At 37.8% G+C, this 16,209-nt stretch overlaps 1 protein-coding gene across 13 annotated transcripts in view; it reads right to left on the bottom strand.

Annotated features, from left to right (window-relative positions):
- DMXL1 (Dmx like 1) overlaps nucleotides 1-15,962 on the bottom strand; it is a 75,891-nt gene extending 59,929 nt beyond the window's left edge. For 8 of the 13 annotated variants that reach the window (XR_004841443.1, XM_035890207.1, XM_035890210.1 and 5 more), the window contains exons 1-5: nucleotides 15,842-15,948; nucleotides 8,917-8,994; nucleotides 6,724-6,802; nucleotides 5,975-6,107; nucleotides 2,393-2,459 (exon numbers count right to left, since the gene is read on the bottom strand). Coding sequence is in view for 12 of the 13 variants with exons in the window: in XM_035890207.1 (XP_035746100.1) it covers nucleotides 2,393-2,459; nucleotides 5,975-6,107; nucleotides 6,724-6,802; nucleotides 8,917-8,994; nucleotides 15,842-15,856 (372 nt within the window). In the remaining variant the exon portion in view is untranslated. Of the gene's footprint in view, nucleotides 1-2,392; nucleotides 2,460-5,974; nucleotides 6,108-6,723; nucleotides 6,803-8,916; nucleotides 8,995-15,841 lie in introns of all 13 variants that reach the window. The other 5 variants (XM_035890221.1, XM_035890213.1, XM_035890212.1 and 2 more) reach the window with 2 other exon arrangements.
- Nucleotides 15,963-16,209: the final 247 nt, after the last annotated feature.

Below are 16,209 nucleotides of genomic sequence, written 5' to 3' on the forward strand. Positions count from 1 at the left end.
GGGGGAGGGGAAGGGGCAGGGAGGCTGTTTTGCTGACCTGCATCTTCTCTCATAAAAAATTAAACAAAGAAAGAAGACATAGAACAAAGATGTATTTTAAAGATTCTGCAGGCAGGTAAGTAACTTAGTCATGGTAAAAAAATCCATTATTAATTTTCCCACTTAGTAATTTTTCCTCCTTATTCCTACCTATTTAGTAATTGCGTTTTGCATGAGTTCATAATGTTAAGATAACACACCAGGACATAAGACATTCCAGTCAAAAACTCTGCAAGTATATTACCCCTATAGAAGCTATTTGCAGATTAATTTGTTTTTCCACAATTCAATCGTATTATAACATTAGAAGCCATTAAAATTTGGCTTTTAAAACAAATATTAATGCCTACCCATCAAAAAAAAAAGTGAAGTAAGTACAATATATATTGCCAACCATGACAAAACACTTTTTTTTGAATAAAACCTGTACTCAAACAATGTTATAAGCAACAGTTATCTTAAACATGACTGGAATAAATCCCCTTTCAGTCACTAAAAGCCTAATGACATCACAGAACATATAGCAAGCAATATGACATTCCAAATAAGCAAAACAGGAACAGAGCATGAGAACTCGTTGCTTTATTATTATACAGAGTATAGTTTATCATCAAGAAAGTCTAGTATTTCACTTCATACATTGGAAACTAGTCAACTGGAATATAGTTTTTCTAGAAAAAGAAATCTAGATTATTTTACAGATTTGTTACATCTTTGTGTCTTCCTTAAAGATAGCAAATGCCTTAGAAGTTACCTTCTAAGCAAACTTAATGATCTGAAATGGCAAGCTTTAGAGGAAAAACCAAACACCTACAATTAAGCAAAATGTGTAGTACTCATCTGTTCTTGATGCGTACAACCGATCAGAAAAGTATGCATGACAACTACCTTTTAAAAGCAAGACTTATTTGCAGACGGAACCAACCTTGAATCTTTGTGCTCTGAACACATATTAAGGGACATTGTGATCCAAACAGCAATGGCTAAGTTCCAAATACTACTATGAAGTCAGACACCATTCTAACCAATCTTTATGTGTACATACTAATTTTTCATTCATGCTTCCCAGACAGACCAGACCAACCGGCACAACCATTTTTCATTAAGTCTGACACTCATTTTGTCACGTTAATACTGCTCTGGATTCTGTGACACTTAAACCAGGTTTTCACTAATATCAGCAATTGCATTGACCCAATTAATCTTACATACTAACATTTTGTTTCCTTTTCAATAATTCTGCAGTCTCTGCTAGGTTCTTTAATTGGTAGTACAAACTTGATGCCTTCCTGCATCTCCCAAATCTGCATTAAAACTTCTTACACTGTTTTCTGTGGGGTTTTTTGTTTGTTTGTTTGGTTTGGTTTTTTTTTTTTAAAAAAAAAGCAATAATCTGAAAACATTTTTTCCCCTCAAAATCTACTTTGATAAATCCCATAAATTCTCACAAAATGGGTCTGGACATTCATACCATAAATTTTTGACCAATATCAATGTGATTCTTCCCTCAAACCAGACAACAGTATTATTTGTAGAAAACAACTACTCATTTCACATCCCTTAACAAGTAATATAAATTCTCATATGGACTGGTCACACTTTTTGACTGGATCCTCTATGTTATCTTGATTTCTTCTGCTTTGACTTGTTAGGATACGATCTTCTTAAAAAGATACAAACAACAAGTTTCGTAGTATAAGTAAAAGATTAGTTAGTGTTTCAGGAAGTGGAAAGATATGATGGTGACATTTTGCTTTGACTTTTTTGCTTATTTTGCCAAGGGGATTTATTGCTTTTGCCGATAAACCACTCAGTGCTGAGCACACAGAACTAATCTGCAAGACTGGCCACAAACACTGACATTAACTATGTGCAAATATACCTGTGGAGGGGAATGTGAAATCTTTGCTATGTACACAAATAGGCGTACACACACACACTTACACAAAAAGATATTATAGAGCTATTTTTGATGAATGGTGTCACGATAATAGTGATAATAGTGAATATATTTCCTCACTAGAAAGGTATCCAGCAGTGAGCTCATCCACAGACCTCCCCCCCTGCCTGAAACTCTTATCTTTCTCATGTCTTATAATTTGGTATTGTAGTAAGCAGTGAATATTTGTTGGGTTCCAACCCACCCTCCTCCCCAGAACTACCTTTCTCCCAAATTCTTATTTACCAAAGATGCAGAAAAATGTTACTGGAAATACGATGCAAAAAAAAAAATATTAAAAGAGAAATTTTTCATTAAAAAGCTTTTAAAAAAAAAAAAGTGTGGTTTCCTTTTGTTCGTTTTAATAGCTTTTGAGAATTAGCACAAAACAAATTAGAAAAAAAAAACGCTTACCTTTCCAGCAGTGGCAAAAAACTCCCCATCTGGTGAGAATTTCATTAAACTAACTTGAGAAGCAGTTCTATGAAATAAAGGCAGTTAAAAATAGAAAATTAGTTTTAAGAATTTTTACAGAACTCTAAACAGCTTTTTGCCCTTGAACTCATGAAAGTGATTTAATTCTTATGTGCAAGTGCCCATTGTATTGTGTGAAATAACTTAAGCTTTAACAAAGACCAGAAAAACTAGGAGGTAAAACTTGTGTGCAACACATGGTTGTGGTCACACAGGAAAAACAGAAAACCAAAAAGCTGTAGCTGAGGGTACTGCAATACTCAATATTCAAAAATATCAGGAGAAACACAGCTGCTAACAGACTGAGCTCTATGCAGATGTGCTCTACTTCCATTTCAAATCATCTGGATTTCTAATTGATTTCTGCTGTCCCATATTATCTTCCAACTTATCTGAAAGACACCTCCATTTGTCATACTTTCTACAGCTGCAACTCAAGAAAACAAAAAGGTATAAAAAGAATAATGTTTTTAATGTAAAAACTACTTTCAGATACTTAATGGTCACACTGGTAAAAGATATCACACCAAACCAATCCAAACTTAAGTATGTGGTTAATTTTTGCTGTTTTACTTTCATTGGAAATACTAATGAATAAGGTTATTTTACAGGTTTTGACGCACTGAGCTATTGCCTAAGTGATCGACTTATTAATGGCAACGAGAACATACAAGAATTTAATTGTGCAGCACAAGTACAGTGTACCTTTTCATCTTGAATTTTAGACATGTATAACAAGTTGTAATGCCTAACTTTCAAGCAGGATTAAGTTAGCTATCAGGTCAACAAAAGTATGATGCATTCAGTGTGTGCTGTAACAACAGGAAGTCAATTACAGAGGCTGTGCCATCAAGGAAAGTAAATTTCCACCTAGGTTTAAGCAACATTCTCCTAGTAGAGCCAATATGAAGACATTTGGGAATGCCTCCTCTAGACATTAAAAATAGCAAAGGATAGTACTGCAAAATCACTATCTTGCAAACTTCTCCTTAAAAAAAAAAACTATTCTAAATCTAACTGAAGTATAAATGCCAGAAGACATACAGGCATAACAGATGAACCGACAAAGCAAGTTCTGTTGACCCTTTCCAGTATCTACTAGTTCAAAGTACACAACACTCCACTGTCTCTCCTCCACAAAGGGGTTTAAAAGAGGGAAACAGGTGGATAGCTATGAAGACTTTTGCAAGGTTTGTGATACAAAGGCAAAACATATTACTGAAGGGACAGAGCAAAAGCAGTATCTGCATGATCTGAACTACTGTTACCACAACCCCAGATTGAAACCACACTCATGGCATTCTATTGATAGGCTGACAACTCCTCTTATTAGGCTACGAGATGAGAGTAAAAAATCAACTTCTTTAGGAAGTTCATTGTATTCAAAGGAAAATTTTTCAGTTGTAGTTCAGATGATCTTGGGATTTTAAACACAACCTTGACAGAAGTTAAAGAGTACGCAGAAAAAAGGAACAACTGAAGGATTAAGAAAGGGTTTTTTTTCAGGTACATCCAACGAATGCTAAGGGCTTAACGAAGAAGAATTTCAGGTGGGCCCCTCCAGCCAGCCACTTCAGGAGACTTCTTTAAGGAGATTGCCACATGGTAGACTGATCCCAAATGCACAGTGCACCTGCTGTATTAGAAAAGTCTTCCTATGGCAGGAAGGACTGTTATTTAAATTGTCTTCTAAACTGAAGTACTAAACTAAAACTCTTCTGGATGTACCAACACATAAAGATTAAAATGACTAATCAACATGAATACAAGGAGACCATTCAGAGATTGTAATGGTGTGCTCCCCAACCCCAGTCTTATCAATTGTTGCAAACTAATTATACATAGAGTCAAGATTTATTGCCTATCCCCAGAATGAAACTTACATTGGTGAAGAAACTACTACAACATGATGACCTGTGTCAACTGCTAGAATGCAATGCACACAAAACTCTAATCACTATTCATTGTGATACAGAAGAGATACACCATGTTTTGGTAAGAGTGAAGAACGATGAAGAACACCATCAGCGGGAAACTCTCCTTGGATGGTCACCAACAGCAACAGAAGTGTTTAATCTTATGCTTCACCCAGCTGTGATTTTACTAGCTCTAATATGTCTATTGCTTATAATTATATTGCATATAAAGGTTTAGTCCATGATAAAACAAATAACCCAACTTCAACCACCCAGAAAATACAAATTCACACATAACAAACAGCAGTGCTTCACCGTCTACTTACTGTGTATCTATAAGCACACAAACTATCAATATACTATTTACGGCACAGATACAAGAGATGACAGTACCACCACTCTGTGAAGGTAAGATGAATTGACTATAGTCACAGGGTGAAGTGCAACAGTGTGCTCCCCTCCGCCCCCCAATTAAGCGGTAACCGCCAGCGGGGGAGTAGGGGTCATGATGGCTGCATCCAGCTTACACTGGACTTCAGGGATGGATGACAACCCAGTAGCAATGGGCTGTCTGAAGCAGTGACCCAAACGTCTTGCTGGTATGTAAATATGACTATGAGCCTATCAACTGACCCCCATCAATAGTGAGCAGTCCAGGGCCCCTTGACCTCTCCTGCACAGCAGCAGGCTGCACACCAGGATCTCCCTTTGAGCAGGGACACCTCTCAAGATTACTTCTCAAGGTTGAGAGATTCCTTGCCACAACAGATTCTCAGTAAGTTGCTAACTGCATGCTAACTTTGAAATTTTAGCAAAGTGATATAAAGGATTGATAGTGCATAAATAATCCTTTAGACATAAACTGTTGACCAAGTCTGGGACTAGGATTGGATCCAGTCGTACCTAGACTCCTCTCTGAGGAAGGAGTTTAGAAAGCAAGGGGATCTTTTCTGAACCTCATGACTCAACGGGAGGGTCTCTCTGACAGCTCTGTCTGACCCTGTCCTCTATACAGTAAATAACCAAGTGTACCTTGCCATCGAATCTTATAAACTACTGTCGCATTTACTATTGAAATTTGTTAATTCACTGCTTTATATCAATAAACTATATTTTTGCCTCCCTTGCATAACTGTTCCAAATATACAGAATAAACACGGAAAAAGGAAAAGGTGTGTGAAAAGGGGGAGATGTGTGAGAAGGAAATAAAGGTGCAGTAAATTGGACATAGAAGAAAATCTGTTTTAATCAGTCCTGCAAGCACAATAATTTTCAAATATGCAGCTTACACCTTAATTCTTGTAGAAGGAACAATGACTACCATGACGGTCTCTATAGCAGCCTTCCCTCAGTATTTCACTAGTGTTTATAATTGAAGACCTGCCTAAGAACATAAACTACCCCAAAACCAATTACAACTGATCTTGTAGGAGGAATGAAGTGTCACATATTCAAGGGAAATATGATTCAAATTTATCACATATCAATACTATTTTTCAAGTAACAGTATAGAATATGATTTCACTGAACTACACTAAGTATTTAATCTGAAAGGTATCAATCAGCAAGGAAAATGGAATTATTTCTCTTTAAACAAGTTTCTTACTTGCATTGCCAGATACACCTCCATTCTCCAAGTCCAACACCTGTTCTTTCAGTATTGCCAGTGTCAGAAGGGTTTTCCAAAGGAACATTGGACCAAAGCTGAAGACAACTGGAACCAGTCAGAAGGCGACTGCCTAAAGCAAATATTTGTAACAATGTAACTATAAGACACATAACAAAATACAGACTAGAGAGAGACAAAAAAACCACTTTTGCAAAGCTGAAAATGCAGAACAAAATATGCCAGATATTGCCTTAAGACCTTTTCTATAGCAAAGTTACTATAATAGCAGTGTCTCTTTTACACATTCCCCTACATGGATACAGATTGGGTCAATCTTGCAAGAAGATACGCAAATCAAAATGTCTTATAATATAAGAGAGTACCAACATACAGTTCAAATAGTGAAAATTAATCAAATTTTCAAAGTAGTTATTCTCTAAAAGAAGAACCTAGAGCTACTGTAGACATCCCTCCTTCACAACCAATACTTACCATTTAAGCCATGTTTTTAAACATTAGATACTGCTGAGATTAGGGTAATCAATATACTATATACAGATGCACCTAATATTTTGGCTCTCCTACAGCAAGGGACAAAAGGTAGGTTTCACTCCATTTCCGTGTTCTGTATTAGGCTAGGACAAACCAAAAATCTTTTCCTTGTCCCCAAAGAACAGTGAAATCTAAATTAAAAAACACCAGTTGTGTTATCAAATAGTTAGGTGTTTCTTTTATTCTATTCTTACCTGTGGGATCCCATGTTAGATTATGTGCTATGGTTTCCAGTAAGATTTGAGCATTCTTCTGCCATTGATAATGTAACGTCTGAAATTTTAAGTATTCACAAACATTAGTATTAAAATGCTTCCTTCCCCTCCCCTTTTGTAATAGAAATAGTACATTTTCATTGCATTCTCCAACTTTTATGATGGCTATGTTCAAAAATACATTACTGCTTATCTAATAAAAATGGATTAATTCTGATTTTTAAACAAAATAGCTTTACATTAATCTGACCATACAAATAGAAGTTTCTACCTTCTTATTTTACAAATATAGCTTGAAAAAAATTCAGTACATAAAATCATTATCAGAAACTGAGATGTTTTTAAAGGACAGTCTGATTTTATTTGGGGGGAAAAAAGCTATTTAAAAAATGAAATACACTAAATGCACCTGGTGTTTGATATCAGTAGTACTCTTGAATTAAAGGATTTCAATAAGGTCAACATAGCATCCATGATACTTCCCGGTCCCCTTTTTTTTTTTAAATATGCAATAGTCAAGTCAACTGTCTTCAGATTTTGCATCATTACTGCATCCACTGGAACAAGTTAAGGATTAAATTCACAAAATATTTAACTGGCATGTTTTCACAACAGGTTGCAAAGTTTTGATGATTTGAATTATAAAAGAAAATGCAATCATTACTGGAAATAATGTTAAGAGCCAGCAGGGTTTTTTTTTAATTCACAAAGAGACATTTTTAAAGTAAAAAAAAAAAATCAAACCAGTAGATGTGAAAGTTAAAATACAACAACTAAATCTTTCAGAAGTTTGGTGGAAAACAGTAAGAAGTACCTGAATATAAGGATCTAAATGAAGTATTTCTGAAGCTGGTTTTTATTTTTGGGGGTTTTGGGGGGGGTTGGTTGTTTTTTGGGGTTGGGATTTTTTGTGTTGTTTTGGGGGGGTTTTTTGTTTGGTGTTTTGTTTTGTTTTTTTTTTTAAGATCCTGAGTGTTCTAGTAAATGGAAATCAGTGACAATCTTACAACCACCTAAATATGCTGGCAATTACAGCATAGAGATTAACTGCAATAATGAAGTAACAGAGTATTTCTTCAATTATAAATATCTGAAAGCAAATCATGGGTAGAGAATGTCCCCTCTATTGTTTACATTACTACACTAACTTTGAAGGTTCAAGGTAAGTGTAGCGTTTACTTGTATAGAAAAACATTCTGGATGGTTTCAACAGGTCCAATGACCAAAAAGGAGAGCAGTACTTCTAAAATGCTCATTAGCATAGGAAGTCACACCTTACCATTTTTTTATTCAACTGTTTTCCAATACCAACTATTCAATTAATATATAAAATATCACTTATTTACAGGTACACCAGAAACCATATGACTGAGCTGGTTAGTGTAAAGATGGGAATCCACTATATGGCCATATACACCATTTATTAATACAAATGGAGACCAACCCCAGCAATTGTTGTCAAAGCCCTCATAACATCAAACTGACTTTAATTAGACTCTAATGCTTCTAATCATAAGAGTAATCCTCTCCATGTCAGAAGCATTGTTAAATAATCTGCTCTAAATCATATTGTTAGCCAGAAATTAAGATCCTGGCTGCTAATTCACTAAACCACTGTCACTGAAAACTAAGCCATGCTATCAGGAGAATAAACATTGTTCTTATTCACCACTGTAACACTGAAGTACAAGCATTCAGTCAGATATTCTAAAAAAGCCACAGACTTTTTGACACATTACTGATTTGACAAAGAACATGCGGTTTCATAAAGAAAGAAAAGTTAAAATAAGAACTGTAAGACACATCAGGACATAAAGGCTACAGAGGATGGTTCAAAAAGGGATTCCTATTGTAAAGGCTATACTCGCTGGAGAACGGGACCGTGCACATCTTTTTGGGTTCTTGAACATTACAGTTATGAATTGTAGGGCTAGATAAATAAGTAATATGAAGCATTATAATAAAACCTATTGCTTTTAAAACTATTTCAAATAACAGATCTCTGCTCTCCTCACACCATTTTCACTTCCCAGAGACCATCTTATCTCTCAATTTTATTCTTACATTAAAAGAAGACATCAAAGAAAGAAATATTCAACTTTAAAGTAAACCAGAAAAATTAGTCAGGTTTTATAAATGAGTAAATGAATTAAGGAGTGATGAGTAACTTACATTATGATGACCGTTGTTCTGCTTCAAGAGGCTAACTGGCTCAAAGATACAAATCACATTTCCATAAGAAGCTGCAATCTAAAGCAATTTATAAATATATGTATGCAAAAACACACAGGAAAAACAAGCTACAGAACAAACAAGAATAAAATGCAAATTGTTAATTCTACTTTTAACCATCTGTGTAGATAAATTTGAAGCTTACATCCATATTCCCTTTCAATAACAGAAAAACAATATCTAGCAAAAATCATGAAGAAAGTGTAGACAATAATAAAAATACAATTCTTTATTTTATAAATTACTCCTGATGAACTACAGAGAGTACAGGTAGACATGAGCATTTATTTTTTTTAAATCAAATTTACTATCAATATTCTTTCCACATTAAATTAGGTAAACACTCAAAGGAGACTGCTGAGTTCACATTCTCAGAAATGGAACCAACATTGGTTCAGGGTACTTTTGTGGACTTCCCTGGCATGAGAACATGCTACATTATAAAAAATAATCCAGAAGACTAAAGCTCTGCAAGCTAAACACCCAATGCAGAGAACTGAAAAACTACTGAATGTTAACATACTTCAAAAGAAAAGTTGCAGCACAGTCAGCTTCAACTGGTACTTCCAAGTCTTATTCTATCAGTGGTATCAGCCACCCCAAACTTGCATTAAGACAAAATTAAGAGTATTTTACCTCAAGATCTGCATAAAAGCAAGCTTAAAAGACTTGCTAAGACAAGCCAAAAAAAGCCAAATGTATGTTAAAGACCTCAGGCAGAGCCTGAGAGAGGTATCACAAGACAATGTTGCCTAAAATTACTCTGAAATACAGATTTACAAAAATGAAGGCGTTTGCACAGGTCATACATAACAGACATCCCGCATTCTGATGAGCACATCAACAGTTTTGATATGATGCAATAGTCATTTTCCTATTTCTGTGAAATTCTGGCTCAGAAAGTATTCACACTTTTCCTTGTAACAACATTCAAGAAAATCAGCGTCACTTCATAAAATATATTTTGATTTCAGTATCAGCCACAACAGCTTTAAGAAAAAAAACCACTGAAGTGTCATACCCACGTTGTTCATATTATTTACAGATCCCTTATTTACAGATGTACGTGATCTGTAGAAGTGTACAGGCATACAAATGTACAGATCCATAGATCCTAAAACCCATAGATCCATAGCTTCAAGAGAAACCCTCTGCATTAAAAAGAAAATATAGTTAAACAAATTTCTACCACACTAACAACCTAGGCATCAGCCTGACCCAAAAATGCCAAGAATAATTTAGTCACAGTTGCAAAATGCCTGAAGAAACTTTTTCCATATATCTCAGGTTAATATTTGCCCTCTCTAATTCTCCTTAACTACCTCACTTGCCCTTTCATTCTTGTAATTCCATTCCACACACCAACAGCAAGAAGTTTATGTAAACTCACACTGATTAGACATTGTCTTTTTCCTTTTTTCCAAGTGTGGACAGTTCTTCCATTTTTTATTATTTAGTGGGTTTTTAAGACAAACTAACATTAGTACACCAACAGGCTAAACAAATAGTGTCCAGAGCCAACTGCTACACCCTGAAAGTTTCCACAGGCTTCCACAGGGATATAGTCACTCAGACTAGCCATCAATGAGCAGCATGCCACCAGAAAGACTAATGCAAATTTGTGCATTGAAAAATTTCTGAAACAACCACAATAATCATCTAGACATCAACCAAATGTCTGTTGTAGTCCCGAGTCCTGTTATGAGAAATAAGATTTGCAGAGAAGCCTTACTGAGTTGTAACTTTGAGTTGAGTGGAGGTTACAGTCATTCCTAATGACAGATAGCAGTAGTGAGTACACCCTCAGCAAGCTTGCGGATGACACCAAGATGAATGGTGCAGTTGATTCACCAGAGGGAAGGGATGCCACCCAGAGAGACCTTGACAGGCTTGATGAGTAGGCCCACAAGAACCTCATGAAGTTCAGCAAGGACAAGCGGCAAGGTCCTGCACCTTGGGCAATCCCCAGTATCAGTACAGACTAGGGGACTGAAAGGATTGAGTGCAGCCCTGTGGAGATGGACTTGGGGGTACTTGTAGAAGAAAATTTGAACATGAGCTGACAACGCACACTTGCAGCCCAGAAAGCCAATTGCATCCTGGGCTTCACAAAAGAAGGGCAGCCAGCAGGGCAGAGGAGGTGATTCTCCCACTCTAGTGAGACCCCATCTGGAGTACTGCATCCAGCTCTGGGGCCCCCAGTACAAGGAAGACATGGACCTTTGAGAGCAGGTCCAGAGGAGGGCCACAAAAATGGTCAGAGGGCTGGAACACCTCTCCTATGAAAAAAGGCTGACAGAGTTGGGGTTGTTCAGCCTGGAGAAGAGGAGCTCCAGTGAGACCTTACGGGAGCCTTTCAATACTTAAAGGGCACTTAAAAGGAAGATGGACAAAGACTTTTTACCAGGAGCTGTAGTGATAGGACAAAGAGTAATGGTTTTAAACTAAAAGAGAGTAGATTTAGATTAGATATAAGGAAGAAGTTTTTTACAATGAGGGTGGGAGACACTGGAGCAGGTTGCCCAGAGAGGTTGTAGATGCCCCATCCATCCCTGCAAAACGTTCAAGGTCTGGTTGGATGGGGCTTTGAGCAACATGATCTAGTGACAGATGCCCCTGACCACAATGGGGCGGGGGAGGAAGGGGGCAGAACAGGGCTAGATCATCTTTAAAAGTCCCTTCCAACCCAAACCATTCCATGACTCTATAATTCTTGCACCAACTTGTAAGAATAAAGCTTCATACCTTGGGGCAACAACTTTGTCCACCCTCACCACTTTGTCCTAAGTAGGAACATCACTGGCAGCTTCTGGTTCTCATTTTATAAAATTTAAGTATAATTCAAATAATTTCTTGATACACTTACTGTTTTCTCCACTAGGTCACCATAATGCATCAAAGCCCTCAACATTTTTCTCATTCATCAAAACGTCTGTAACTCATATTAAGTTACATTATCACTCACTACCAAACAGCCGAAAATAAAACAAATCATAGTCCCTTTGAAAAGAACCCACAGACTTCCTACAAAAACAAAACAAAAAACCACACAAAAAAAACCCTGCCCTAGTATAATTCATGAAATTATAAAATCTGGACTGAAAAATTGCGCTTTCATACTCAAAATAATTTGTAGCTTTACTTATGAAAAAGGTCTTATTTAATAAACTTACTGGTTTTACTTACCAATTTTCTACAGGTAACCGATTACCATGTAAACTAAATTAAACTTTTAATTAGTACCTACATTTTTCTTTGACATCAGTAGCATAGTTTGTTCCATGAAGAAAACATTTCATACACATTGTACACTGCAATCACCAGCCATGATGCCAACAACTTTGATTAAACATTTCAAATGATCTAAAGCTAGGACCATCTTCTTTTACCATGTTAAGATATTTGTACAAGCCAAACCCTGAAAACTATTAAAGTTTTATCAGGTTATCATAAAAAGTTTGGGCCTTAATCCTTATGTTCACTAGAGGAAGTGGAAAAAGGCTTGTAGCTTATGTTGTGTGGGAGAAGATCAAGTACTGTACCAACTTACAGGTAAATTGATTACCAAGTTGCCTACACCCAGAGACAAGAGACTGGATTCGGGGGCCTAAGATTAAATTATCCTGTTTGTGAAACTAGTCCTTGCACATCCATGGGAGACTTTAAAAAGTTTGTATTTACATGTCTTTGTATGTGCATGTATATAAACACATACATACATGCCTTCTCGGGATGATTAAAAATTCCCATCCTTTCTTTTTTCCCCCCTCATCTCATTTGTAAAGACAGAGAATTAAGTTTATCTCCAAAACTAGACTAGTAAGAGGAAAGACGGCACCATGTTCCCCCCACCCTTCAAAGCCAGGGGTAAGGTGGGTCATTGTACTGGGTTTGCATGGCAAGGTTTTGGTAGTCGGGGGAGCTACAGGGGTGGCTTCTGTGAGGAGTTGCCAGAATTTTTCCCTGTGTCCCCTGCTGGCCAAGGCCAAGCCAATCAGCAACCGTGGTAGGGCCTCTGTGATAACATATTTAAGAAGGAAAAAACACCCTGCTGTGGCTCAGTAGCCAGAGAGATAAGAGAAGGGGGAGGATGTGGGAGAAAACATCCCTGCATACACCAAGGTCAGTGAAGGAGGGGGAAGAGGTGCTCCAGGCGCTGGAGCAAAGATTCCCCTGCAGCCCATGGTGAAGACCACGGTGAGGCAGGCTGTCCCCCTGCAGCCCATGGAAGCCCACAGTGGAGGAAATCTCCATCTGCTGCCCAGAGAGGACCCCCACGCTGGAGTGGGTGGATGCCCAAAGGAAGGCAGGCGACCCCGTGGGAAGCTTGCACCAGATCAGGTTCCTGGCAAGATCTGCAGACCCATGCAGAGAGGAGCCCACACTGGAGCAGGTTTGCTGGTAGAACTTGTGACCCCCACAGGGGACCCATGCTGGAGCAGTCTGCTCTTGAGACTGCATCCCATGGAGATGATGGACCCACGCTGGAACAGTTCGTGAAGAACTGTAGCCCACGGGAAGGACTCACATTGGAGCAGTTCATGGAGGACTGTCTGCCATGAGAGGGACCCCATGCTGGAGCAGGGGAAGAGTGTGAGGAGTCCTCCCCTGAGGAGGAAGGAGCAGCAGAGACAACGCGTGATGAACTGACCCCAACCCCCATTCCCCGTCCCCCTGCACTGCTCGGAGTGGGGGAGAAGGTAGAGAATTTGCAAGTGAAGTTGAGCCTGAGAAGAAGGGAGGGGTGGGGGGAAGGTGTTTTAAGATTCAGGGGTTTTTTTTATCCTCTTCTACTCTGATTTGAATAGTAATAAATTAAACTAATTTCATGAAATTGAGTCTGTTTTGACCATGACAGTAACCGGCGAATGATTTCTCCCTGTCCTTATCGCGACCCACAAGCCTTTTGATATATTTTGCTCTCCTCTGTCCTGTTGAAGAGTGGAGCAATAGAACAGTTTTGACGGGCACCTGGCATCCAGCCAGGGTCAACCCATCACAGTCATACATGAACTTCCAAGCTGTTGCTACTTCAAAGTAGCTTTACAAGGCACTAGCTTCCCAATAAACTAGAATTAGATTTAAGGGGCAAGAGAAAAAATGCAACTCATTACTTTCATAACTAGAAAATAACTCTTTTACAAACCAATTCTGATATCCGAAGGGAGAACAATGGAGATCCTTCAAAGAGAGTAAAGGACAGCTATTATGGAGAAAACGCTTAATAGGAGTTGTCCATAAAGTAAAATATTAAAAAGGTACATAATTGTTAACTACAAATTATAACTGGATGCTTTCTAGAAAGGTTCGAAATTTCAGCCTAGATAAGCTGCATTATTTGCATTCTGCTTCTTACTATAAATTTTAAACAAAGAATAATCTGGAGGTAAACCGAATTGAAATCTGTGTGTCAACACTGATGAAGAAGCTGTAACAAGAAATTCCATCCCCACAACAGTGAACTGGAAATGTATTGATCAGTACAGTCAATGAGCAGATTCCTAGCCATTCACTGCTTAGTATGTCAGCACTCTGCAAATACATCCAGTGTAATTGCTAGCAGCAAACAATACCAGCTTGCTGAATCAAAATTACCACGTAGGTCTACTTACAAAATGAAATAATTCTAAAGCTTAGTAAGCTTGATCATTTGATATATTTGTATGCGTTAATTTACAATTCAAGGACAGTTTGTCATGGAAATGCATGCAGAACTGCTATTGTGCAGTCAAGATGACCTTGCAAATTTGCAGAAAAATTTTGTAAGACTAACTGTGATATGTGATCTGCATGTGTATTTCAACACCTGTTAATACACAGCCAATAAACTCAGCAGCCAATGGAAAAACACACACAGACTTTACAGCTACAAGGTACCAGAGACACAGAGAAGAACCAGTTCCTCACTTTCGTTTATGTTCCTTCAGTACCACTGCAAGAGTTCATCACTCAAACATTAAAAATCAGGAGCAGAGTGGCTGGGGATCATCGTCATAGACTTCACGTGTAAACATGAACTGGTTTCCATATGGAGGTCCTGTCTGAAGATGGACACCTGAATCTAACCAAAGCTCTCATCAACTCATTAGGCTTGCAGTGGTGTGCAGAAGGCTCACGTTAACTCCTCACTAGGACAGGCTTATAGCAAGAACCAAACTAAAAAAAACCCTCTTAGATGAGCCAACATGTACCCAGACACAGTTTCTACTGAATTGGTGAACAGCTTAATTACACTGTGACATCCCAATAGATGGAGTTACCTGGTTATTTCTTTTTTACTGTGACAGAACAATTAAGAAAGACCTCTGTAAAAGGGACTTGAAACCTAATAGTGTCTAAAATACAACATTTCTGATCCAGTTTACCTACATAAGAAAAAGAAAAGCTGAGAATTCAAGAAAGCAAACCCCTGTCCAAGAGCAATTTTAAGCCTTTATGAATTGATTGAAAGGGATATAATTTTTCTGGGTGACCTGGAAGTGATTTTTGTGGAACCACTCATGTGCTGCCAGCCACTAACATGTCAAAGCACGTTCATGACACACCCAGTAGCGTGAAGCCACAGTGAATGAATTCCCTTTGCTTCCACTTTACTCATCTTGTAGTCAAATTCTTGCTATCTCCTCTACACAGCCCTGTGCATATCTGTATCTTCCTGTGCAGCCCTATGTATCTTCTACAACCTCAAATTTATGGTTACTATTTCACATTCATTGTGCTGCTTACCACAAATAAAGATGTGAAGCAATCGGCCATTTTACTATTCACTCTTCTATATTTGCTTTAAGTTGCCAGTATCCACACTCTTGAGAAGGTGCTTAACATGACATTGCTAGAATATTATTAGAAACGCTACTCTACGTACCTTCCCCTGTTGCATTGAACAATCCACACATCCCACCTGAATGTTTCCATGTTTTGCTCCAGGGATTATCTGTAATCTTTCAAAGTCAGTCCCCAATACCACAATATCACATCCTGATGCGTATGCCTAAAAATGAAAAAAGAAACAAGAATTAAGTAACGCTTTACCTATTTACAGCGTATTGGTGAAGTATAAAACAGGATAGTCCATGTATCCTGCTAATGTAGAATACTACGGACAGAAGTAGAGAGATATTTGCAGAGATCAGACAGATGTCTACATTTTAAATCAAGCAACAGAAGTGGCAAAGTACTCTTCCTCCATGCTTAGAAGTCCATCACAACACTTAGGTTACAAGCAAACAGTGG

Source organism: Egretta garzetta, unplaced genomic scaffold (assembly GCF_000687185.1).
Source record: "Egretta garzetta isolate BGI_Z169 unplaced genomic scaffold, ASM68718v1 scaffold272, whole genome shotgun sequence".
NCBI classification, from domain to species: Eukaryota; Metazoa; Chordata; class Aves; order Pelecaniformes; family Ardeidae; genus Egretta; species Egretta garzetta.